The sequence below is a fragment of the Aquarana catesbeiana genome, linkage group LG08 (assembly GCF_042186555.1).
Source record: "Aquarana catesbeiana isolate 2022-GZ linkage group LG08, ASM4218655v1, whole genome shotgun sequence".
Lineage (NCBI taxonomy): Eukaryota > Metazoa > Chordata > Amphibia > Anura > Ranidae > Aquarana > Aquarana catesbeiana.
The window spans coordinates 285850390-285877877 of NC_133331.1; the positions used below are offsets into that span (position 1 = coordinate 285850390).

The window sequence follows — 27488 nt, forward strand, 5'->3', positions numbered from 1 at the left end:
AGCTTCAAACAGCATAGGATGCCAGTGACAGTGAGCAAGTCTCATGTCTCTCCTACAGATTTTTCCTATAGGTCTTCCAACAGTGTTCACCCAGAGGACAAAGTCGGAGACCCTAGCAAGCAGTGCCCTCTACACAAGAAGCCACACCCTCTACCAAAATGCAGGACCTTCAGGGAGAAGTCTCTAGAAGATCACAAAGCCTTCCTAAGAGAGAACCGCATATGCTTCAAGTGCTGTTCATCCACATCACACTTTGCCAAGGACTGCAAGGTTAGTGTATCATGCACAGAGTGTGACAACACAGACCACAACTCAGCACTTCATCCAGGCCCTGCTCCTTGGACCGCCCAGCAAGCTGGCGATACCAACTAACATGGCGGGGAGCAAGAGAACACTGGTTCAAACATCTCAGTGGTTACCTCACAGTGTACTGAGGTATGCAAAGATCCTGCAGGCGGTAGGTCTTTTTCAAAGATCTGTCTTATTAGAGCTTATCCAATGGGTCACAGAAACAAAGCTGTCAAGATGTATGCACTCTTAGATGACCAAAGCAACCACTCTATGGCTAAATCCACATTCTTTGAAACCATCGGTGTTAGGGGTCCAAGCTCCCCTTACTCTCTAAAGACTTGTGCGGGCAGAGGCGGCTCTCTAATTAGGCAAATTAGGTGGTCGCCTTAAGCCTCACCCTCATAGGGGCCTCGCGGCTGCCTAATTTGCCTGATGTGTGAGTGGGAGGGAATGTCCCGGTCAGTGTCCCCAAGCTGGCGGGGTGAGCGGGCTGGACTGGTAAAGCATCTTTTTGTATACATCGCTGCTTGCTGAGAGTTGTAGGGGTGGAGGCGGGGCTGCCGGGCCACTGCTGAACTCATCAGTAGGTAGGGGCGGACTGCGCTGGGGAGCAAGGAGGCCTCTGATGCCTCGTAAAAAAAGCCACTTGCTCCGCACTGCTGCGGACCAGCGTGATACCCGCCAGCCGCCGCTACCCTGTGTTCTATCTGAGCGGCGCACATAGCGAGTATGCTATGTGCACCAGCACACAGTCCAAAGCAGTCACTTCTGTGAGGCGGAGTGATCCCGGTGTGATGTCATTCACAGGCCGGGAGGCTGGATGAAAAAGGCAGAGGAGAGTGAGTGCTGCTGCCAAGACCTACGAGGAGCCAGTGCAAGTGCATCTGTGCAAATGAGTTTGCAGAGGCTAAAAACCAAAGGCACTGTTGTGTCAGTATCTTAGTTGTGTGAACTGCCTGAAATGATTAACTCTTTGGGGGGAAGGGGGGGCTGTAGTGGGTCATTCATTTGTAATGCTATTAGTAATATGCAGCATGGAGGGGGTTAATGTACTGCCACTGGCCACTGATGCATTAGTGACCAGTGGCAGTTAATTAACCCCTCTGTGCTGCATTATTGGCACCTGTGTCAGGGTTTAATAACCTCTGTATGCTGCAGCATGAAGGGGTTAATAAACCCTGACACCGGTGCCACTAATGCAGCACAGAGGGGTTAATTAACTGCCACTGGTCACTAATGCATCAGTGGCCAGTGGTGTATTTTATTTTTGTGCTACCCTGGGCAAACTAAAATTGAGCACCCACCCCCATCTAAATTTGTCCCACCCCAGGCGCAGTATACTGTTATTGCCTCAGGGTCTCATGGGGAAGCCACAGCCATTCACAGTGAACAGCTGCAGCTTCCTCATCAGACCCCGAGACATCAGGGCAGAGGATGGGTTTGGCAGGACAGAGGATGTGACAGCACTGGTGGGCACTGATATGCGGCACTGGTTGGCACTGATAAGGAGGCAGTGATAAAGCTACACTGGTATGCGGCACTGATGGGCACTGGTTGGCACTGATAGACAGCACTGATGGGCACTGGTTGGCACTGATAGACGGCACTGGTTGGCACTGATAAACAGCACTGGTTGGCACTGATAAGGAGGCAGTGATGAAGCTGCACTGATAAGGAGGCAGTGATAAAGCTACACTGGTATGCGGCACTGATGGGCACTGATAGACAGCACTGGTTTGCACTGATAAACGGCACAGATGGGCACTGGTTGGCACTGATAAGGAGGCAGTGATGAAGCTGCACTGATATGCAGCACTGATAAGGAGGCAGTGATGAAGCTGCACTGATATGCGGCACTGGTTGGCACTGATAGATGGCACTGATGGGCACTGGTTGGCACTGATAAACGGCACTGATTGGCACAAATACACAGCACTGATGGGCACTGTTGGGGCTGAACTGATCATCAGGACACGGATGATCGGGTGTCCTGGTTATCAGTGTAGATGTCCCCCTTTTACACGAGCCATTTACTGGCTCTCTCCTCTTTTCACGCTGTGACAGCATGAAGAAAGGAATGTTGATAACCGGCAAGTTTACATCGTGATCAGCGATGATTGAACTCAGCTGATCACATAGCAAAGAGCTGCTGTGATTGGCTTTTAACCCTAATTTTTGATCAGCTGTTCTGAAGGACACAGTGATCAGAGTGCACTGGGTGTGCGCTGCACCTGGATGACCACACTGTAGCCGTCATTCGGTTTTAGTGCGATCCCCTGGGGGATGGCACCACTCCAGGCAAATTACTTGTTTGCCTCACAGCAGATACCCCCCTTCATGCTGCCTATTACAAATAGCATTGTAAATTACATAACCTCCACTCCCCACCCCCCCAACAGTTAAAATGGTTATACAGCTGGCCATACACTATACAATTTTCTTATTCAATTTTCATAAGATTTATCTTTAACTATGTAGTGCAAGGGCCTGCCTGACTGCATACAAAAACGGAAAGTGTTTAGATTTGACCTCCTATTATATATATATATGGTAAATCTAAAGGAAAGTTGTACAAAAAAAATTGTATAATGCATGGGCAGCCTAAAAGCTGCAGGTTTTTTTACTTTCATGCATTTTATGCATGAAAGTAAAAAAACATTGTGTTTACTACCCCTTGATACTTACCTGAGTCCTTTTTCCAGTAGTGTGCACAGGAGCCTCATTTCTATAGGGTCTCTCTCTCCTTCATGCATTGGGGCCCCTACTAGGGAGATGGTGACCTGTGGCATACACAGCACACCACAGAATACAGTGAGTGTGGCTAAATTATGCTTCATATCGGGAGGCGTGGTCACGTTGGTACGCATACGTCGCTGCACAGTCTATTGTTGGTTCGCTTCCGATTTTTGGCTGATCGGCTGTGGAACGCACGCCGCTGCCTCGCCACTGTCTCCACTATCGGCTTTTTACTCTAGCCGGCGGAACAGTGTCATCTTCAGTTACATTTTATTGTTCTACTTGTTTTTATCCATTCCTTTTTTAAATGAGCTGATTGGCTATAATAAATAAAAACCTACTTTTGGATTTACACTATGAGGCTCCTTTTTTCTCCATACATACGGATACGCTTTGGTGGACTATTTTTTAAAGGAGCAGAGACAACCCAGAACAGGAAGGGGATCGCGGATCCGTAGAAGGGGACACTGATCGAATTCCATCAGTGGATTTATTTGCACTTGCCCATTACCCCTGCAGGGGTTGGGTCTTCCGGTGAGTGGGGACACAAGTGGGGGTTCCAGAAGAAGCGTTTTAAATCACAATCACACAATATATATTTTTTTATGGGATATTTTTTATGAGATTTCTTTTGGATTGCCAAGACATTTTTTCACAGTTTTTCCCATTTTTTGGACACTTATACTAGTTGGACTTTATTTATGTTTTTTTGGTGCACTATCATACTTATTATTTGCTACACTATTGCTGTTATTTGTGCACCTTTTAGACATTTCTGTGCGATTTTTCTTTGCATTTTTACTTATTCATGTCACCAACACGCACACTCACATGTTGGTATAATTTACTTTTTTGAGTGCACGTATTTCTTATATGATTATTTACAACGCATTTGCACCTCTGTTTTTTACACTATGTGATGTTTGATATTTATGGTATGCACATGATAAGTTTTGTTTAACATCCGTTCATACTCTTTCTTACAATATTTTCACCACACACTCCCTATTAACACACACTTTGTGAACAGCGCCACATTCCCCACTAGAGTTTTTCAAATTTTTTTGGATTCCACTTTGTGGTTTTCCATTTTTTGGGGGGCTGCAGTTCTCTCTTACATACCGTCCTAAGCGCGGAATATTTTAGTTTACACTTACCTTCCCCCGCAGTTGCCATTTACGGGCTTAGACGCTCGGCTCACAAAGGCGAATCCATCTACGGATCTGAAGTGAAACACTTAGTAGAAAAAGACTTTTATGTAGACGATTGCTTAAAATCTCTACCCACCGCTGAAGCAGCTATCAGTCTCCTCAAGAGAGCACAGGAGATGCTAGCCTGTTCTAATTTGGTAAACTTGCCCCACTCCCAGAACACACAATACCTAGACTGGAACTTTGTGCCGCAGTGTTAGCTGTGGAGTTAGCCGACACGATCGCTAGAGAGATGAACATAGAAATCAAAGACACTGAGTTCTACACTGACAGTAACGTTGTCCTGGGGTACATCTACAACGAAACCAGACGCTTTTACGTCTACGTCAGTAATAGAGTGTTGAGGATTAGGAGATCCACACACCCAAAACAGTGGCACTTCGTTCCAACTAAACACAATCCCACAGACCTAGCGACTAGAGCTGTCCCAGCCAACTGTCTTTGGGACACAACATGGTTTACAGGCCCTGCATTTCTGTACAATTCAGAATACAACACTTCTGAATCGGAGACCTTCAGCTTGATAAATGCAGTCAAGGATGCAGAAGTTCATCCACAAGTGTCTGCATTAGTCACTGTGACTTCACAAAACCAACTCAAATCTCATTGGTTCTCCAGGTTTTCTACATGGAAATCACTCATTAGAGCCATTACTTCCTTATCCCACATAACCCATTCCTTTGGGAAAAGGACTAACTGCAAAGGCTGGCACCACTGTAAAAATACATACTCAGTGACTGAACTAGAGCAATCAAAACATCTGATCATTTACACTGTGCAAAAAGAGACCTTTGCTAGAGAGATTGACTGTATTAACAACAAAAGGCCAATCCCTAAAGACAGCGTCCTAAGGAAACTCGATCCATTCCTCGACAGCAGTAACCTGTTGAGAATAGGAGGTCGCCTTAAAGAAGCTACCTTGGAGTACGACGAGAAGCATCCTCTCATTCTCCCAGCTCAGCACCATGTCACTGCCCTGCTTGTACAACACTATCACTGTCAAGTTAAACAACAAGGCCGGCTATTCACTGAAGGAGCTTTGAGGGTTGCTGGACTGTGGATAATAGGAGCAAAAAGATGTGTGAGCAAGTGTATCTTTAATTGCGTTACCTGCCACAAACTCCGTGGACTCTTACAAACCCAAAAGATGGCTGACCTTCCACCTGATAGACCTAACTCAGATCCTCCTTTTACAAGTGTGGGCCTTGATGTATTCAGTCCTAGGTCCGTTACCACTCGCCAAACCAGAGGAGGCCACGCCAGCAGCAAATGCTGGGCAGTTATTTTTACTTGTATGACTGTTCGAGCTGTTCACATAGAGTTGAATGAATCAATGGACACTTCCAGCTTTATCAATGCTCTCAGGCGCTTCATTGCCATTAGAGGCCCCGTTAAGCACATCCGCTCTGATAGGTGCACCAACTTTGTTGGAGCGGCCAAGGAACTTCAGATCCTTTCTAATCTAGACAACTACGGTGTGGAAAGGTATCTCAACCAACAGGGATGTACCTGGAAATTTAACCCTCCTCATTCTTCTCATATGGGTGGTGTGTGGGAAAGAATGATAGGCGTAGCCCGCAAGATCTTGGATTCTATTTTCCTTCAAATGGGGAATGCCAGACTCACGCATGAATGTCTGTCCACCTTCATGGCCGAGGTCTCAGCCATCATAAATGCTAGACCTCTGATCCCAGTTACTAACCATCCAGAGGAACCCATGTTGCTGACAACTGCCACTCTACTCACTCAAAAAACCAACAGTCAGTGCTCCAAATGGAGAGTTTACTGATAAAGACCTTTTCAGACGTCAATGGAGACAGGTGCAATGCCTAGCCAACGCTTTCTGGAACAGATGAAGGAGATATTACATCCAAACCCTACAACTCAGAAATAAGTGACAAGTTAACAAACCAGACCTGAAGTCAGGAGATGTGGTGCTCTGCCAAGCACACAGAAATGACTGGCCTTTGGGACTTATCACACAGACATTCCCAAGCAAAGATGGACATGTCAGGAAGGTCGAAGTTAAGACTTCCAAACAGGGTGAAGTAAAGTCATTTCTCAGACCCATATCGGACTTGATTTTACTTGTGTCCAATAACGCTGTTAGTGGCATTGGTTAATGCCAGACGGGGAGTGTTATGTCTCCAGGAGACCTTTCTCTCTCTCGAGGTTCAGAAAAGAGAATCCATTTTGTCATTTATTTTTGTTACTGCATTGTTAGGCTATAAATTATGTTTGTTCCAGGTTAGCTGTACGCATGCGCCACCTACTGGCCAAACATTAATATCATTTGTAATAATACCTTTAACCTTTAAAGGATGTGACATAAAATCATCACATCCTCTTTAGTCAGGAAGTGAATTCCCCTAGGGATCTGCATTTTCAAGATTATGCCAGCTGCCTAGATGTAATCTCTTCCCATCCATGGCATCGGAGGTAAGCAATCTTCCCCTTCCTCCTCCACAGGCTATTAGGGAAAGCAGATAGTCATTTCAGTTGTTATTTATATGATGTTTACTATTGTATGGTAATGTTATATTATTCTTGTTATTTTCAGGTTTTACCGCATATAACGTGTTATTCACACTTGTATTAAAATCTGCAATGTGCCAATAAAGACACAGACAAGAAACAGCAGTCTATTATTGTGTGCGCAGAAAAAGGTTATCTGCCTGGATAGCTACCCATAGACTCCGGGAGTATGGGGGGCGAGGCCAGGACAGTGCTGGAGGAGCTGAGGAGTAATGGTCTGCAGTAAGAGTTGTGCTGGAGTAAGAGATATCTGCATATACCGGAGTGTATATAAGTCGTTTCAATTGATTGTTCTAAAATAAAAATGGGGACAAGGTGCTTTGGGGTGGGGGGCGCATAGCCTTCCCTGCCCCAAAGCACCCACCCCCCATCTTGAGAGCATATGGTCTGGTATGTCCCCCCCTATCCTGACCTCCAGGCTGCATGCTTGGATAAGAGTCTGGTATGAATTTTGGGGGGACCCCATGCCAATTTTTTTTTTCAATTTTGGCATGGAGTTTTTCCTTACGCCATTTTTCCCCCTGGTTTTTAATCTACTGTATATTGCTGGGAGTCAGAAATACATTACAGCTGCAAGCAAGTTTAAATTAAATGTTTTCCTTTAGAAAAGTCATTATTGAATGAATGTAATGTTGTAAAGTAGGACCAGAGGCTCTGGTTGGACAGTTGGATAAATGGCTCTATATTAAGGATGTATCCAGTCTATAAACGAGAGGCTCTGGATGGACAGTTGGATACATTGCTCTATATTTAGGATGTATCCTGTCTATAAACCAGAGGCTCTGGATGGACAGTTGGATAAATGGCTCTATATAGGATGTATCCTGTCTATAAACCAGAGGCTCTAGATGGACAGTTGGATACATTGCTCAATATTTAGGATGTATCTGGTCTATAAACCAGAGGCTCTGGATGGACAGTTGGATAAATTGCTCTATAATAAGTGGCTTTATAATATTGGGCTCCATCTTTACTATTCACCTGTGGCTCTGGGTTTTCTTTTAGCCAATTGGGCATAAAGGAATCATTTCACTGCTGTGCCTACTATTTTTTATTGAAGGGAAATATGTTTTCTTCGGATCTGTGATGAATGTGAGGAACAGGGATTCCTTCTATTTAAGGAAGACTTTATTGTGCTTCGTAATGGTCCAATGAAAAACTGTTAGATTGCTTTTGGGTCACCTCACCATAACTTGTGCATTGGAGTGCCCATTTTTTAATTAGCTCAGATGCAGGCCCCTTTAATTCATTTTCCCAGAACTCCCTGGGTTTTTGAACATGCCCAGTATAGATAACTGTTTCTGCTTCACCCCCTCAGCAGGGAGACCACACCTGAGGAGGCAGAGATAGCTGAGCAAGTGATCTGCAGCCAGGTGAGAGGCTGTCCACTGTCAGAACCAGTGTGGAGGCAGCTGGGCCAGAGCCCAATAGCACACAGCTTCTCTGGAAGATCCAACCACTGTGAGAAATAACTCCCGATTGTTTAACCACATGCCGACCGGGCCATAGCCGAAAGATGGCTACAGCGTGGTCGGCTTATTCTGGGTGGGCATCCGTGGAACGTCCTCACAGAATCACGCTCCTGTGCGCCTCCTGGGGCACGCACCCCGGAACATCCGTGACCGCCGGGTCCGGGGGACCCGGCACATCACGGATCACGGTAATTGGCCACTGATAGCGACCGTTTACCACGTGATCGCTCCGTCACATGACGGAGCGTCACTTGTAAACAAACCGGCGTCATGTTGCCATGACGCCGGTTCCTTCCTTCCCTCTCTGTACTGATTGTGGGAGGTGAGAGGGAGAGGGGGAGAGATCATTTGCAGTGCTGTGGGCACTACAGATCCAGCCCACAGCACTGCTCAGTGCCCATACTCTGCCTGTACTATGCAATACTCTGCCACAGGGCTCAAAATTTCAAGTCCTGAGCTACTAGCCAGGCCTCAAGGGTTACTTGCCACCAGTTGCCCCAGCCAACCCGCCCCACAACACGCCTCACCCCGCCCCTAAACATGCCCTTATAAATTATCTCATTAAATGACACTTAAATGTTTTATGCAGAATTAAGTTATAAAAATAAATATTAACAACAACTTTATCCGTGCCCACCAATGCAAGCTGCCTGTGCCCACCAATGCAAGCTGCCTGTGCCCACCAATGCAAGCTGCCTGTGCCCACCAATGCAGGCTGCCTGTGTCCACCAGTGCAGGCTGCCTGTGCCCACCAATGCAGCCTGTGCCCATCAATGCAGCCTGTGCCCACCAATGCAGCCTGTGCCCACCATCCACCATGCAGCCTGTGCCCACCATCCGGCCTGTGCCCACCATGCAGCCTGTACCCACCATGCAGCCTATGCCCACCATGCAGCCTATGTCCACCATGCACCATGCAGCCTGTGTCCACCATGCAGCTTGTGTCCACCATGCACCATGCAGCCTGTGTCCACCATGCACCATGCAGCCTGTGTCCACCATGCACCATGCAGCCTGTGTCCACCATGCAGCCTGTGTCCACCATGCACCATGCAGCCTGTGTGCACCATGCACCATGCAGCCTGTGTGCACCATGCACCATGCAGCCTGTGTCCACCAAGCACCATGCAGCATATGCCCACCATCCACCATGCAGGCTGTGCCCACCATCCACCCTGTGCCCACCATGCAGCCTACCTGTGCAGGGGAGGAGAGGAACAGTAGAGAGGCCCAGATATTCAGAGCGCAGTGCAGGGAACACAGCGATTTTAGCTTTCATTTCAATTTCTGTGTTCCCGCGGCTCAACATCATATACAGCCCCGCCCCCTGTCCAGGGAACTTTGATTGACAGATCACCCATCCCGGGATTGGACGTGTAATCTGTCTATCAAAGTCCTGGGACCAGGATGAGGGGCTGTATCTGACAACGAGTGGCGGGGAAGACTGCAATGTGAAATTAAAGCTAATATCGCTGTGTTCCTCGCACTGCGCTCTGCACATCCAGGCTGCTCTCTCTCTCTCAACCATCCATGATCGCTGGGAGAAGGACTCCCTTTCCACCCTGGCTGCTGGCGGCGCTCACCCCCCGCACTCCAGGCAGCCCTTTCTCGCCAGCCCTGAAAAGGCACTCGCAAAATCCGAGCAGGGGAGTGCAATTTTTTGAGGGCTCCTCTGCATACTCTGCCAGTACTATATAATACACTGCAATACTATGCAATACTCTGCCATACTCTGCCAATACTCTGCAATACTCTGCCAATACTCTGCAATACTCTGCCAATACTCTGCAATACTCTGCAATACTCTGCAATTCTCTGCCAATACTCGCCAATACTCTGCAATAAATTTTAACAGAAACAAAAATGTTTTTTTTTTTTTTTACAGAATTTTCAGTCTTTTTTGATTCATAGCGCAAAAAATAAAACACTCAGCGGTGATTAAATACCTCTAAAGGAAAGCTCTATTTGTGTTAAAAAAAGGACAAACATTTCAAATGGGTACAGTGTTGCATGACTGAGTAATTGTCATTCAAAGTATGAGAGCACCGAAAGCTGAAAATTGGTCTGGTTAGGAAGGGGGTTTAAGTGCCCAATGGTCAAGTGGGTTGACCCCCGTGTCCTTGGTTTTTGAGATCCCTCCAGCTGTTCACCTGTGTCACCAGAACTACTTTGTACTTTACTGTGAAGGATGCTGTTTATAAGGATATGTGCAATTAGAGGTTTGTGTTCTCTCCTGTTTTACTCAAGTAGTGATTCTCAGCTAGACTCTCTGTGGTTATAGAGACTTTGCAACATAGCCACATGTTACCCTGATTGCATGATAGAGACATGGCTGTGAAGAGCCCATGTTTGTGAAGCTTTTATGATCAATTTTATCTAAATTATTATGCTGCAGTGTATACATGCTGCTTACCACCCTGGCCCTGTTTTGCATTAAGGCATTCTTACTTTTCACAAATTGCAAGGTACATTTAGGCCTCACGCATCGTTGCTAAACACCCAACGTGCATGCTGCCTTACCCTCTGTCTCTTCATGTATCTGATTACTCATCCTGTTACACCCGTCAGGTTTTATAGCTTCCTTTATGTTTGGAGATGAAATATGGAGGAATACATTGGAGAAAATAGTTGCTATAAGCAGGCATACCGTGTGAGGATGAGGCCCCCATTACACCAGGGCAGGAGAAGACCGGAGCTTATATCACCTAGAAGAAACACAAATATCAAACAGTCTGACAATAATGACAACACATTTACCTACAATGGAATCAATGAATTCTAGGGGGAATTTGGTCTTTGCCTAACATGCCCAATGTATGGCTTCCTTTCTGAGGTTTCTTGTCTCTTTTGGTATTCTTTAAGTTAACTGGCTGAGGTGGAGATCATGATGTCTTCACCTCAGCCAAGGAGTACTATATACTCCATACTCATTCACATAGGAGGTGGGGCAAGTATCTGGGACCCCATTATTTTTAAAGTGGGGTGCAACCACAGACCATGGTTGTTGGGAATAGGCCTTTGTACTCATCAACAGGAGTTGAGATGCCTTTCAGAGGGTCCTCCCTGGCAAGGTACCCACCCATGCTGTTAGCATGGGGCCTGGCATGGTTCAGGAGGGGGACTGCATGTTTGTTTTACCCCTTTTCCTGGACAGCCAGGCTGCATGCTTTGGAGGGTACCTGTTGCTTTTTTACTTATTTTTTTGCATGGGGCTCCTCCTTAAAGTGGTTCTTAACCCAAAAGTGTAAATCACTGGCAGCCCCTATTATAGCCAGGCATACCACACATGTATAAGTGTTTTATTAAAATGAGGCATGTAAATAACTTTTTGGAGCTATCGTCAAGCCGGTTACATGACTCACGAAGTTAGCCAGGGAGGTCACATGAGCACTCAGTACCTCCTGCAGTAGCCCTGGACACTGGCCATGATTCACGTGACCAGCCTGAAGATAGCTCTAAAACAGTCTTTACATGCCTCATTTTAATAAAATACTTATAAAGTGTGGTATGCCTGGCTATAATAGAGGGGCTGGCAGTGACCATTTCTAAAATTTTATTTCTAATAATTTTTTTTGTGGGGTCCACCTTGACATCAACATCGGACAAAGATAAAGGTCTGGTATGTATTTTTACAGGGAACCTTTTTTGTTTTTCTTTTTTAGCATGGGGTCTCCTATTACCATCTATATCAGACCCTCATCTAGAAAAAAAGGGGGGTATATAACCATATACCAGGATTGTGGGACTTTATGTGAAGCATATGACAGCCCAAAGAGTAATAGGATGAATCAAAAGGAATTTTATTACACATTTGCATAATACATACATAATCAAAAAATAACAAAAGTAAATTAACATACATAGGTGGTAAGACTGTTGAACACAGTTCAAAGTATATATGCTGGTAACAATAAAAATATGCATGAATCACATTAAATTGGTAAAAAAATATAATAACAGCATAAGGTAAAAATATTTGTATAGAAATATTTAAAATTCCCAGATTCATCACAGACTAAAGATGTGTACTATTGATAAAAAAGAATATAACCTGCAGGACCTATGGCCTCATTGGCCTGAGAGAGTACGGAACACATCATAACTAGAAGTTCTAATGACATTCGTGGAGACACGGCACATCAAGAGCTCTACGCGTTTCGTGGCTGAAGCCACTCATCAGGAGCAGGCACGTGTAGTATTTGTTCAAATTGGGCATGCTGAAGGTGCAATGGCAAGGCCCCACAGACAGTCCGGGAAATAACTCCACACCGGGAGCTGAGGTGGGCAGCCCCACGGACATGGGGAGGGCGACATTCACGGCGGGCACGGCAGCCGAGGACATTCTGAGAGTGAAGGGACAGTGATGAACAAAGAGATGTAACAAACACAGGAGAGAAACAAGGAAAGAGAAATAGGAAGGGGGGGAAAAAAACCAAAGAGAGGGGGAAGGAGGAGGGGGGGGGGGGGGGGGAGGAGGAAAGAAGAGATGGATGGAAGAAAGAAGAGAGAAGAGGGGAGGAGACACAGGGAGGGGAAAAGAAGGGATTAGTGGGGGAGACAAGGGAAAAAGAAGAAAGAAAAGCAGGGGGAAAGAATCAGGAAAAAAGGGGGGGGGAAAGGAATTGGAGAAAGAGAAAAGGAAGGGAAAAGGGGGGGAAAAAAGAAATATGAAGAATAAGGGGAGGGAAGGGAAAAGGGAGGGAGAAAAAGGGAGGGGGGGAAAGAGAGGGGAGAAAAAAGGGGGGGAGGGGGGTGAGGTGAGGACAAAAGGCAAGGAGGGAGGTAGGTGGGTGGACAGTGGGGGGTATTGTGAATAAGTGAGAAGTGGACAAGTGAAGCCAGAAAGGTGTAGTGGTGATGAAACAAAGGGAAATGCCAATATACCTGGTGGGTAGAGGAACCCCATAAAGGGAACCAGAAAGACCAGTGAAACAATCCATGTAGTGGATGGTGTGTGAAGAGCCCCGAGTGCCGTGACCAGCCGGGGAGCGCCCTTAAATACCCCCGCCGCGGGGATGCACACCAATGTCACGCCGTGGGGTGGGGGGAGGAGCGCCAGGCGCCAGGCGGCCGCTTCCGGCCAACGGCACGCAGCACGTTCGCCCATAGCCCACGAGTGTGGTGAACACAGCCTGTGCGCGGCAGCGTCAGAGCGCTGCCCCGCGCACAGCAAGGAAGCGTGACACTGACACACATTGACATCACATCCGCTCCCCCAGGCCGTGAAGGCAGTGGGGGAGGGGGGGAAAAAGTGTCCGCAAGGTGTGTCACAGCCCCCGGAGTGAGAGAGAAACCAGACCGCAGGACGGCCCGGCACATCCCCCAGCAGCAGTACCAAGAATAAAGCTAATAAGACAGTTGGAACAATAGCAATTTTTAAAAAAAAGAATATGGGAATAAAATGGTTACAAAAATAAAATGATTGAAACAGGGGAGACTAAACATAGGTCGTTGGTGGCAGAAAATTTAATATATCTAAACTAGTGGAGCTAGGATAAGGGTCTAATATAGATGAAGGGACTGACCAGTCACTGTGTTTACTAACAGAATGAGACAACCGGGTGCTGTCATTTCCTGGCAATTTACCAGCAAAAAGCTTCATGCACACAGGCATATGAATTTATGCACTGAATATATTCTGGCAGAAGTTGGCAGAAAAAAATGCGTCTAATCTTACATTTTCACTTACATGTATGCGATTTTATTGGTGTTTACAGGTGTACGCCTTTTAGAAAAATTTGAGCATAAAATCATTCTTTTTGGGGATGTCTCTACCAGCCATAGGCGTGTGCACAGGGTATGCCAGGTGTGCCTGGGCACACCCTAATCATGCTGTACTGCACAGATTCCCCCTGCCGTTTGGCTGCAGAAGAAGGGACTGGGAAATCTCTGATATCAGATATCAGGGGTCTGTTTAGACCTCTGATATCAAACCAAAGCCCCCCAATGGAGCTCCTAAAAAATTGTATATATAAAAATAATAATAATAATAAAAATATATTATTAAATAAAATTGTAAAAAATAGAAAAATTGGTAAAAAAAATTATGATAAAAAAATAATAAAAATGAACTACTGACATCAATCTCATCCCTACACCGTCCACTGCTCTACTGATTTTATATATATATATATATATATATATATATATATATATATATATTACACACGTGTGTGTGTTTGAGCTTTCGGTGCACACCCTAATGCCATGATCTGCGCACACCTATGCTACCAGCTTTGCACATCTAGAGAGTGACATCTTTGCCCATTCTTCTTTACAAAATAGGTCAAGCTCTGTCAGATTGGATGGAGAGCGTCTGTGAACAGCAATTTTCAAGTCTTGCCACAGATTCTCAATTGGATTTAGGTCTGGACTTTGACTGGCCCATTCTAATGCCCCGTACACACGGTCGGACTTTGTTCGGACATTCCGACAACAAAATCCTAGGATTTTTTCTGACGGATGTTGGCTCAAACTTGTCTTGCATACACACGGTCACACAAAGTTGTCTGAAAATCCGATCGTTCTAAACGCGGTGATGTAAAACACGTACGTCAGGACTATAAACGGGGCAGTGGCCAATAGCTTTCATCTCTTTATTTATTCTGAGCATGCGTGGCACTTTGTCCGTCGGATTTGTGTACACACGATCGGAATTTCCGACAACGGATTTTGTTGTCGGAAAATTTTATAGCCTGCTCTCAAACTTTGTGTGTCGGAAAATCCTATGGAAAATGTGTGATGGAGCCTACACACGGTTGGAATTTCCAACAACAAGGTCCTATCACACATTTTCCGTCTGAAAATCCGACCGTGTGTACGGGGCATAACACATGAATATGCTTTGATCTAAACCATTCCATTGTAGCTCTGGCTGTATGTTTAAGGCCATTGTCCTGCTGGAGGGTTAACCTCCCACCCCAATCTCAAGTCTTTTGCAGACTCTTAACAGGTTTTCTTCTAAGATTGCCCTGTATTTGGCTCCATCCATCTTCCCATAAACTCTGATGGGTTTCCTGTCCCTGCTGAAGAAAAGTGTGTGTTTCGGGTGATGTGCAGTGATAGTTTTCCGTCACATATAGCGTTTTGCTTTTAGGCCAAAAAGTTTAATTTTGGTCTCATTTGACCAGAGCACCTTCTTCCACATGTTTTCTGTGTCCCCCACATGGCTTCTCGCAAACTGCAAACAGGACATTTTATGGCTTTCTTCTCGGCACTCTTCCATAAAGGACAGATTTGTGGAGTGCACGACTAATAGTTGTCCTGTGGACAGATTCTCCCACCTGAGCTGTGAATCTCTGCTGAATGCTCTCCTTGCCCGGCCTGTCAGTTTAGATGGACGGACATGTCTTGGTAGGTTTCCAGTTGTGCCATACTCTTTCCATTTTCAGGTGGTGGATTGAACAGTGCTCCGTGAAATGTTCAAAGCATGGGATATTGTTTTATAACCTAACATTGCTTTAAACTTCTCCACAACTTTATCCCTGACCTGTCTGGTGTGTTCCTTGACCTTCATGATGCTGTTTGATCACTAAGCTTCTCTAACAAATCTCCGAGGGCTTCATAGTAAAGCTGTATTTATACTGAGATTAAATTTCAAACAGGCAATTGGTTTCACTAGATTTAAGTTAGGGGTGTCAGAGTAAAGGGGGCTGAATACAAATGCACGCCACACTTTTCAGATATTTTTTTGTAAAAAATGTGGAAAATCATTTATCATTTTCCTTCCACTTCATAATTATGTGCCACTTTGTGTTGGTCTATCACATAAAATCCCAATAAAATACATTTACATTTTTGGTTGTAACATGACAAAACGTGGAACATTTCAAGGGGTATGAATACTTTTTCAAGGCACTGTATTTACAGCACTTAACAGGTGCACCTACTGGACATGCTGTATTAGCTGTATATAGCCTCAGCTTCATACAGTATACAGAGCTGTGCTCCAGCAGTGAGATGAGGACTTCCCGTCTCATTCTCATAAAATAAAGTTGGGCTGAGCATTGCTCAGCTATTCACAAAAAGCTTGGTATTCTATTAATGAATTGGCTGAGGTGGAGATGTACATTTATGGGTATTTACAAGCGTATAGCGTTAAGAACAGTGGTTATCAATTCCTGTCCTCAGGTCCCACTAACAGGCCACATTTGCAAGATAACTGAAATACATCCCAGGTGATATAATTTGCTGCTCAGTGATTGCAGTATCCTAGTCTGCATCTCCCTAAGGTAATATTTAAAATCTGACCTGTTAGTGTGTCCTGAGGAGAGGAGTTGAGAACCACTGGTTTAGAAGCATTGAGCATAAACCTCATTCTATTGGCTAGAACATTCATGTATTCTAGGCACTAGAATACATTTCTGGACATAAGCGTACGTTCATGCATGTCTATACACGCTTAGGTGCATTAAGGTGTAAGTTACACTCATAAGCACCTCTCCATATGCAGCTTGCAGTATCTTTTATGCCTTTAAATGTTGCTGTTAAAATATGTATCTAAACACCCAAAGTGCATGGCCACATAGGCTAACACTGAACTGAGTTTAGAGGCATACAAAGAAAAGATGCTGGAGGCCTGTAAAAGTCGTAGTTTTTACTCCAAAAGATCAAACTGTGACTTCCTCCCCCCTCCATGAGCTGTTATCGAGTTTAGCAGCATAGGTTGCATCTTCTGCCATTTTTGCACACCGTTCTTGTTGAAAAGCCCAAAATGGTGTCCTCTTCTGCTTTCCCTTCAGCCTGGCTCCGTATTTTAACTGCAGTAATGTTTACATTAAGGGCAAAAAAGGTGAAAGGGAAACTTTGAGGACAAGTTGTGTCAGGTAGAAGTATGAAAGGCTCCTACCATGGAATGATCTGATTACCAGAGACCTCCATCCTGTAACATACAGCTGCAGGCGTGGCACACGGGCCCCCAGCTTCCTGGATCATTCCGGAATCTCAGAACGAGCCGGAAATGTCTCTGTGGTTTTAAATAAGGGAACATGCCTTTCCTGTACTGATGTTTGCTGATGAAATTTTTCTTCAACTACAATAGAAGAAAAGTACAAGGCAGATCATCAGAGTGCATTGAATTCATGTCAATGAGTAGATGCTTCTAATTGGGAGTCAGGGCTGGATCTCGTCTGATTTGGGGGTGTAGTAAAAGATGTCAGGGGGGCAGAAGATAAAAGGTCAGCAGGGAAGTATATAAGAGTCAGTAGGGTAGAGTACAGGGGCTTAGCAAGGCAGAGGATAGGATCAGTGGTTTTTAGGGCAGTGTACATAGGTCATTCGTTTGTAGGGCAGTGTGCAGAGGTCATTAGTTTGTAGCGCAGTGTACAGAGGCCATTCGTTTGTAGGGCAGTGTACAGTGGGATATTAAGGCAGTCTTTAGAGGTTAACATGGCAAAAGATGGGGTCAGCAGGTAGAAGGGTAGTGGTCAGCAACACAGGGTACAGGGGTGAGCAGGGCAGGGTACAGGGGTGAGCAGGGCAGGGTACAGGGATGAGCAAGGCAGGGTACAGGTATGAGCAGGGCTGGGTACAGGGATGAGCAGGGGAGGGTACAGGGATGAGCAGGGCAGGGTACAGGGGTGAGCAGGGAAGGGTACAGGAGTGAGCAGGGCAGGGTACAGGGATGAGCAGGGCAGGGTACAGGGATGAGCAGAGCAGGGTACAGGGATGAGCAGGGCAGGGTACAGGGGTGAGCAGGGCAGGGTACAGGGGTGAGCAGGGCAGGGTACAGGGGTGAGCAGGGCAGGGTACAGGGATGAGCAGGGAATGGTACAGGGGTGAGCAGGGCAGGGTACAGGGGTGAGCAGGGCAGGGTACAGGGGTGAGCAGGGCAGGGTACAGGGGTGAGCAGGGCTGGGTACAGAGATGAGCAGGGGAGGGTACAGGGATGAGCAGGGAAGGGTACAGGAGTGAGCAGGGCAGGGTACAGGGATGAGCAGGGCAGGGTACAGGGATGAGCAGAGCAGGGTACAGGGGTGAGCAGGGCTGGGTACAGGGATGAGCAGGGCAGGGTACAGGGGTGAGCAGGGCAGGGTACAGGGGTGAGCAGGGCAGGGTACAGGGATGAGCAGGGTACAGGGATGAGCAGGGCAGGGTACAGGGGTGAGCAGGGCAGGGTACAGGGGTGAGCAGGGCAGAAGAAAGTGGTCAGCATTGAAAAGGACAGGGTCACTGCTGGCAGGGCACTCAAGAGATCAGTGTGTAGAGAACAGTGTTTAGAACAGTGTTTAGCTGGCTCCTGCAGCTGCCAATCTAAATAGGGAAATTCACAGGTCAGAACTGCAACATAACAGCCAGCAAGACATTGTGCAGATTGAGGCTGTGTCTGTAAGGGAATCCGATCCAAGCTATGTGCTAGAGGAGAAGTTGAGTGCCTTGTGTGCAGTGTGGTCAGTGCCAGGACAAGGTCCTCTTGCACTCAAGGGGAAGGTAAGAAACTGCACCCCCCCCCAGATGTACAAGCATCATGTCAAGGGCACAAAAAAATATGTTTCTCTTTGTGCCTTGTTCACACCACAACACTGGTATCATGTGCATGAAAACTGATGTGGACTCATGTCTATGCAAGTGAAATCTGCGCAGTTTGCTAGCATAAATCCCCCCAAGTGTAAATTTTCTCCCCTAAATCTCCCCCAGATCCCCCTCCATGCACAAATCCTCTCCCCCAAATCCACACTCCTAGTATAGATTCTCCCCCCAGATCCCCCCTCCCAGCATAAATCCTCTCCCCTAAATCCCCCCTCCTAGTACAAATCCACCCCCCAATCCTCCCTCCCAGCATAAATCCTCTCCCCCCAATCCCCCCTCCCAGCCTAAATCCTTTACCCCAAATTCCCCCTTCTAGCACAAATTCCCTCAAACAAATCCCCCCCAATCCCCCTCCTAGAGTAAATTCTCCCTCCCTCTAAATCTCCCCTCCCAGCATAAATCCTCTCCCCCAAATCCCCCCTCCTAGTACAACCCCCAATCCACCCTCCCAGCACAAATCTTCTCAACCAAATCCCTCTTCCTAGTACACATCCTCGCCCCGAAGTTCCCCCTCCAAATTACCCTTCCTAGCACAAATCCACACCCCCACCCAAATCCCTCTCCTAGCACATATCCCCCCCTATTCCCCCCTCCTAGAACAAATCTCAATCATTCCTCCTAACACATACTCCCCATTACTCCTAGCACAAATTACCCCCCCATTACCCTTCCCAGCACAAACAACCCCCTATCACCCCTCCTGCACAAGCCACCCCCCCCTCCAATCTTACAGTCATGAACTAGAAGAGTAGAGAGGAGATGGGGGCTCTGCTGTGAATCTTCCCCTTCTTGTCATAACAGTGCTCCTCCATACAGCGGGAGGCACAGGATCGCTCACTGTGCAAGGCTTGATTACCCTTCCCCTATCTCCTCCAAGGACTGCTCGTCTCCCGGAAATGTGGATAGGGGGCAGGTAATGTTATATATTATTTTGGTATATAAAATATATCAAATCAAAATAGAAACTTCAGTATATAAAATATAAACTCAGTATTGGGTGGAGCACTTTCATAAGGAAGATGATCCCCACCACTCAGAAGTCAGCTCCTCCTCCTACCTTAACCCCCCATTTGAGAGAATCAAGTAGCCCCTTATTTTTCACAGCCAGGTCATCGGAGGATATAATATAATTCCTTCCCGTCTCCTTCTACCCTATGCATTCCAAAGGAAGGAGTTTGCTTTCCACGCATGTGCCCTTCAATGGAGATGGGTCCTGCTGGACTTGGACAATGCCTGGCCCCAGCAGCATGGAATGCAGAGAGCTGGAAGAAGAACACTTGGAAAACACAGAACCCAGGAGATGAGAGGAGACATCTGGGGCCCAGAAGGTGGTTGAAAGAAGCTGGTCATCATTGTCCATAACATATCCATGTACTGGGTGTGGTCTCCACCCAGTGCATTGTATTCAGTGGTAATATTGTATCATCATCATCATTTGGTCTGTAATAATGTATACACAATGTATTATGTGGTGTATAGCTTCATAAAATCAGCAAGGGGCCCCAAGGACATTTCATGGTGGGCATTGCTTGGACTTCCCTATTGGCTTCGAGTTTTATCTGTTTTATCAGTTTTATGTATTGTTATCATCACACCGGTTACTTAGACATATGAGGATGGGCCTGGGGGTGATGATAAGCAGAGGCTGGCTGGCAACTTTTGGCCCAGGGGACAAGTACAACTCAAATGCCCATTATGCAGTGACTCGGCCCCGCTCTCCCTCTTCCCTGCCGCCTTCCAACCCCCATCCTACGCTGAAACTCCACTCCAGGTACTCTCTGCTCACGGGTCAGGCTGGACAGAGCATGCTGCACCCACTCCAGGTTCCCCAACTGGCCGACTGGGGGCTGAAGGGGAGAGCCGGGGGAGGCTCAGTGGGAGCTGGCCTCTGCTCGGACATGGCGTACACCATCCTTGCTGGGGGGACAGCCTGCACATTGTCCCCATCTTCACCCCACACTGAAGGACAGCAGCAAGAATTTTTTACTCCTACTCAACAGGAAGCCTTTAGGCATGCATAGTTGCCAAAATTTCAAAAAAATATTTAGAGACACTTTTGCTGTGCATCAAGCAAGCTGTTGTAGGCGAAGAATGTACTTGTATTAGGGGTGGGGCATTCATTTAAATCGGGCGTGGTTCTACAGGAGGGCATAGCATTAACCCAATCCCACATGTTTGGGAACCCTAAATTCGGATTTCAAGTAGAATTCTGGGCTATCACCAACTAATCTTAAAACTGCTCCCACACCCTTTTAACACCTATACTAACCACTCTGTGGAAGAAAGATTTATATACTTACCTGGCTGCAGGGGAGAGGGGAAAATGCTCTGACAATGGCTAGGAATGCCAGGGAGTGGGGATGTCACTCATAGGCTCCCATGTCCCATCTGAATTGTTTTCCAAAAAATGATGACAAAAAAATGACAACTTCAAAAAATTCACAATGCCTCTTACTAAATACCTTGGACTGTCTACTTTCCAAAATGGGCTCATTTGGGGGATATTTGTACTGTCCTGACAGTTTTGGGTTTCAAGAAATAAGATAGGCCATCAGTACATCAGGATTGATCAATTTGCTGATATATCTCATAGTTTGTGGACTCTATAACTTTCCTACACACTAAATAATATACACTGATTTGGGTTATTTCCACCAAAGAAATGTAGCAGAATACATTTTGGGCTAAATTTATGAAGAACGATTATCTATTTTTTATTATAACAGAAACAAAGAAAAACACATTTTTTTTTCAACATTTTCATATTTTTTTTAGTTACCGTATTTAGCGGCGTATAACACGCACTTTTTTCCCCTTAAAATAAGGGGAAAGTCGCAGGTGCGTGTTATACGCCGATCCCCTGCGATCCCGAGCTGTCAAAGTGTCAAAATCGCCGACCGCGATTTGAAAATGGCGCCGCCGGCGCCGAAATACACAGAGCCGGTCCTTGGCTCTTTCCGGCGGCTCTCGTTTACTTTCGGCTCCACTCGTAGTCCCGAGCGGAGCTATCTGAACCTACTCGGATAGCTCCGCTCGGGACTACGAGTGGAACCGAAAGTGAACGAGAGCCGCCGGAAAGAGCCGAGGACCGGCTCTGTGTATTTCGGCGCCGGCAGCGCCATTTTCAAATCGCGGTCGGCGATTTTGAAGCCCACAAAGCAGGGAGAGGGGATCGAAGCCTGCACTGGGGACAAGGCTGCACTGGGGAAGGCTGCACTGGGGCAAGGCTGCACTGGGGAAGGATGCACTGGGGAAGGCTGCACTGGGGAAGGCTGCACTGAGAAGGCTGCACTGACATGGCTGCACTGACAAGGCTGCACTGGGGAAGGCTGCACTGACATGGCTGCACTGACATGGCTGCACTGACAAGGCTGCACTGGGGAAGGCTGCACTGACATGGCTGCACTGGGGAAGGCTGCACTGACATGGCTGCACTGGGGCAAGGCTGCACTGAGAAGGCTGCAATGATCGGCATTTAAATGTAAGTTTTTTTCCCTTCAACTTCCCTCCTAAAAGTTTTTTTTCCTTAAAATTCCCTCCTAAATTGGGGTGCGTGTTATACGCCGATAAATACGGTATTTAGCAAAAAATAAAAAACCCAGTGGTGAGCAAATACTGGCAAAACAAAGCTCTATTTGTGTGAACAAAATGATAAAAATGTCATATGGGTACAGTGTTGCATGACCGCACAATTGTCATTCAAAGTGTGAAAGCGCTGAAAGCTGAAAATTGGCCTGGGCAGGAAGGGGGTAAAATTGCCCGGTATTGAAGGGTTTATGATTAGCTAGGTATACACCAGAATTCTACTTTAAAGCAGTAGTAAACTAGGTCTCCTTACTGACAATAGGGCTGACACAGTTAAACACATATCCATACTGAGTGCAGTATTATTGGAGCCTTATCCATACCGTGTTGAACCACCTCCCTACTGGCCAATGTATATATACAGTTGTGTGAAAAAGTATTTGCCCCTTCCTGATTTTTTCTTTTTTTGCATATTTCTCACACTTGAATGATTCAAATTTTAATATTACACAAAGATAACCTGAGTAAATCCAAGATGCAGTTTTTAAATTATTTTTTCATTTATTAAGGTAAAAAATCTGTTCAAACCTGCCTGGCCCTATGTGAAAAAGTAATTACCCCCTCCCATGCTGAATTATGAATGAACTGTGATTAAAGCGGAGTTCCACCCAAAAGTGGAACTTCCGCTCATTTGTCTCCTCTCCCCCTCCGGTGCCACAATTGGAACCTTTCTTTGACAGGTATCCTGTTCCCACATCCAGGACTCCGGGCCGCAGCCCGTGACATCACCGCAGGGATCCCTCCTCCTTCCTCCTCCTCTCCCTGTCGCCAGGCCATGCATGTGCAGTAGGGTCCCCAGCGTGCAGCAGTAAGGCTACTCTGCTGGGTACCCTTACCCGCAATGGAGGCAGCAGCACCCGACAGCTGATGGAAACATCAGCTGCGGTGCCGACATCGCTGGACTCCAGGACAGGTAAGTGTCCTATTGGTAAAAGCCAGCAGCTGCAGTATGGGTAGCTGCTGGCTTTTAATTACTTTTTTTTTTGGACGGAACACCACTTTAACCACAATTTTTTAGAAAGCTGAGTTAAATTTCACTTGCCACACCCAGGCCTGATTACTGCCAGACCCGTTGAATCAAGAAATCACATAAATAGAAGCTATCTGACAAAGTAAATCACGCTAACAGAGCACAAAAAGCCACACATCATGCCACAATCTAAAAAAATTCAAGAACAGATTAGAAACAAAGTAATGTACATGTATCGATCTAGCAAGGGTTCCAAAGCCATTTCTAAGGCTTTGGAACTCCAGTGAAGGCTCCGAGTCAAGCTGGCAGTCGTCTCCCCTTCGGCTGTGACATCACTGGATGTGGGGCACAGGGCCAGCAGGCGCATGTTCGGAGCGTGCATGCTCCTTCTGAGATCACAGCCTGAAGAAGGAGAACGCATGCTCTGAACCTGCTGGCCCTGTGCCCCACATCCAGTGACATCACAGCTGAAGGGGAGACGACTGCCAGCTTGACTCAGAGCCTTGGAAACCTCTGCAGCTAGCGAGACAGCAGCAGCACCCCACACTGCCAGCTATCTGGATCAGGACTACACAGCGAGCCTCCCCTTGTGATTAGCCATTTTAACCCTTACCCTGTGAGTTAATTCTTATTTTAATCTTTTATCTTAATAAATTCATCATTAATCATTTTAATATACTGCACTCAAATGAGCGCCGGTACTCTAAACATTATATATCTACAGATCTGCTTCCTCTTCCACAGCTGGCTGCACCTCTAGAGCGCTATATACATCTTCAACCCATCAAACTTGTTCCTAACCTATTCAAGCCGGAACTGAACTTTCCAGGGTCTAAGCTACCCCCAACCACTGGATTTTATTATAATCACCTTTACCTATAGTTTTGTTTCCCACCCATCCGTCTCTCTCCAAGTGCCACTATACTCCCCCTTTCTAATACAGCATTTCATAACAAGAACATCATACCAACAGTCAGACATGGTGGTGGCAGCGTGATGGTCTGGGGCTGCTTTGCAGCTTCAGGACCTGGACAACTTACCATAATTGATGGAACCATGAATTCTGAGCTCTACCAGAAAACCCTAAAGGAGAATGTCCGGCCATCAGTTCGTGACCTCAAGCTCAAGTGCACTTGGGTTATGCAGCAGAACAATGATCCAAAACACAACAGCAAGTCCACCTTCAAATAGTTCAAACAAAGCAAAATGTAGGTTTTGGAGTGGCCTAGTCAAAGCCCAGACTTAAATCCAATTGAGATGCTGTATCATGACCTTACACAGGCCGTTCATGCTGGAAAACCTTCCAATGCGGCTAAATTAAAACAGTTCTGCAAAGAAGAGTGGGCCAAAATTGCTCCACAGCAATGTGAAAGACTCATTGCCAGTTATCACAAGCGCTTGATTGCAGTTGTTGCCACCAAGAGTGGCACTACCAGTTATTAGGTTTAGGGGGCAATTACTTTTTCACATAAAGCAAGGCAGGTTTAGACAGCTTTTTTGCCTTAATAAATGAAACCATCATTTAAATACTGCATTTTGTATTTACTCGAGTTATCTAAGTGTGACAAATATGCAAAAAAAAAATCAGAAAGGGGGCAAATACTTTTTCACACAACTGTACGTCCTGGTAGGGTAACTGTTATAGCAGGATCATGATTGAGGCTACAACCATGATCCCGGTGTCATTTTTTATAGCCGGTGATTCTCTTTCATGTAAAAGTATTCCCGAGCAGGGCAGCCGCTGGAATACTTTTACAGGTGGAGGAAGGGGGTCCCACTTATTGGACTCTCCCGAGCGATTGGGAAGCCCGGGAGCGATGTGACCGGTGGCATCCATGTCCAGCCTCACAGCGAGAGGAACTGAAGCTGTTGCTCCCACTGTGTGATGTCAGAACAGGCGAACGTCGACTATTTCATCACTTCCATTTCCAGCTCTTTGTTTATTGGCTGCATAGTAGCCAGTGAAGCAGCCGATCAGATCGATCTGTGTCTGATCAAATGCATTGGAGCCCAAAGGAGAGATGGGGGTCTAATAGACCCCTTATCTCTCCATAAAGAGTGGGTGTCATTGATACTGCTGTCAAAAGGTTACATGAATTTTTACAGCAATAAAAGTGTTTTTTTTTTAAAAAAACACTAGAAAAATAAATAAAAATAAAAGAAATAATAAAAAAAATATATATTTTCTTTTTAAAGCGCCCTCGTCAACCCGTGCTCACACGCAGTGGTGAATGCACACGTCAGTCCCGCCCGCATATGTAAACAGTGATCGCACCACACATGTGAGGTATCACCATGATCATCAGAGTGAGAGCAATAATTCTAGCACCAGACCGCCTCTGTCAATCTAAACTGGTAACCTGCAAAGGCTTTTAAAGGGTCACCTATGGAATTTAAAGTACCGTAATTTTCCATGAGTGCACGCAATTTTAAAGCATGGCATGTTAGGTATCTACTTATTCGGGGTAACATCATCTTTCACATTATACAAAAAATTGGGCTAACTTTACTGTTTTTTTTTTTTAATCCTTTAAAGTGTATTTTTTCCAAAAAATACTGCGTTTGAAAGACTGCTGCGCAAATACCGTGTGACATAAAATATTGCAGGGACTGCCATTTTATTCTCTAGGGCAGTGGTTCTCAACCTTGCTAGTGCTGTGACCCCTTGATAAAATTTCCCAAGTTGTGGGGACCCCTAACAGTAAAATTTTTTTCGTAGCGTGGGTTGTCAGCACCCAAGACAAGACAAGTCATTTGCACCCCTAACCCATGGACATTTAGTGCTCCCCGAATCCCTTCCACTTGTACAGTATTAAAACCCCCTTATGGTACATGTCGGGATTGTACTACTCTCTTTGTTCTTCTTTCTTTCCCTTTTATCTCTCTCTGTCTTTCTTATTCTTTCTCTCCCTTTTTCTTTGTTCCTCCCCATATTTTCCTCTCCCTTCCATGTATTCTCTATTTTTATTCCTTCTCTTACTCCTTGGTGGGGGTGAGGGGAATGGGATAAGTGGCAATGCTGGCAGGGAGTTCTGATCAGCCAACTTAAGTGCTCTTGATCAAGGTCATCTGCTGATATGAGAACTGTAGTGGGGACTTTTAATGGCAACTCTAATCACAGGTAGAGTTACTCACTGTGTCTCTGGCTTCACTGTGCCTAAGACTTTTTGGTGTCTCGTAGCAGTGATACCTATGCCAAAATCGGGTGATAGGGTCTCCTCCAGCCCCTCCCACTTCACATTCCTCACCAGTCAGCTGACCTCTAGTCTCCGCCCCCCAGCCATGCCGTGAACTGAATGGGCAGCTGTGAAGAGGCTTAGTGGGTGGCCGCGGGCTCCAGGAACAGCCCTACTGGGCGGACACAGGCTCCAGGGACAGCCCTGCTGGGCGGCCACAGGCTCCAGGGACAGCCCTGCTGGGCGGCCACAGGCTCCAGGGACAGCCCTGCTGGGCGGCCACAAAAAGGCTGGGAGAGTGGTGCAGCCCAGAATTCGGTGACCCCTGGCAAATCATCATTTGACCCCCAAGTTGAGAACCACTGCTCTAGGGTCTCTGCTTAAAAAAAAATAACATATAATGTTTGGGGGTTCTAAGTAATTTTCTAGTAAAAAAAAAATAGATTTTTACATGCAATTGAGAAGTGTCAGAATTGGCCGAGTATTAAGGTAGCTAAAGGTAGTTAAAGTTCATCTTTTTTTCACTTTTTTTTCTAAATTTAAGCTCCCCTATGTACCAATGTAGCATTAACGTCCTTTTTTTGCAAAAATAAAACAGCTTTCAATTTATTCTACACCGGCTTACCTCACTCTCTTCATAGCTATTTAAACACACTGCTCGGTTAGTTCCGCCTTACTTCCTGGTCAGACTTTAGGTCATGACCCAGGAAGGAGTTGACCAGCTGAGGGTAGATGATGCAGGATCTATCTGATTACCACTACTTCCGCTACACAATCTGTGTAACGGAAGTGATGTTCTGACCAAGAAATACTGCGCATGCGCTATGCATTCCAAACACTTCATGATCTGATGGGTAGCGACATCTCTGATTGGAGATTACTGGCAGAAAAAAATGTGAAACTCTCCTAAACTTGTCTAAACTTTGTACAAAAATGCTCTATATGAGTATTTTTTTCTGCTACGTGAATTGGAGTTTTTTTTAAG

The 27488-nt window shown here is 46.0% G+C and overlaps 2 protein-coding genes across 2 annotated transcripts in view; both read right to left on the bottom strand.

Moving 5' to 3' along the window:
- Window positions 1-17220, bottom strand: part of LOC141106558 (NACHT, LRR and PYD domains-containing protein 12-like) — a 283337-nt gene extending 266117 nt beyond the window's left edge. The window contains exons 1-2 of the mRNA XM_073597415.1: window positions 17094-17220; window positions 10893-10950 (exon numbers count right to left, since the gene is read on the bottom strand). Coding sequence (XP_073453516.1) covers window positions 10893-10914 — 22 coding nt within the window. The 5' untranslated portion in view covers window positions 10915-10950; window positions 17094-17220. The remainder of the gene's footprint in view (window positions 1-10892; window positions 10951-17093) is intronic.
- LOC141106559 (NACHT, LRR and PYD domains-containing protein 3-like) overlaps window positions 1-27488 on the bottom strand; it is a 392742-nt gene that overhangs the window by 131087 nt on the left and 234167 nt on the right. The window lies entirely within an intron of this gene.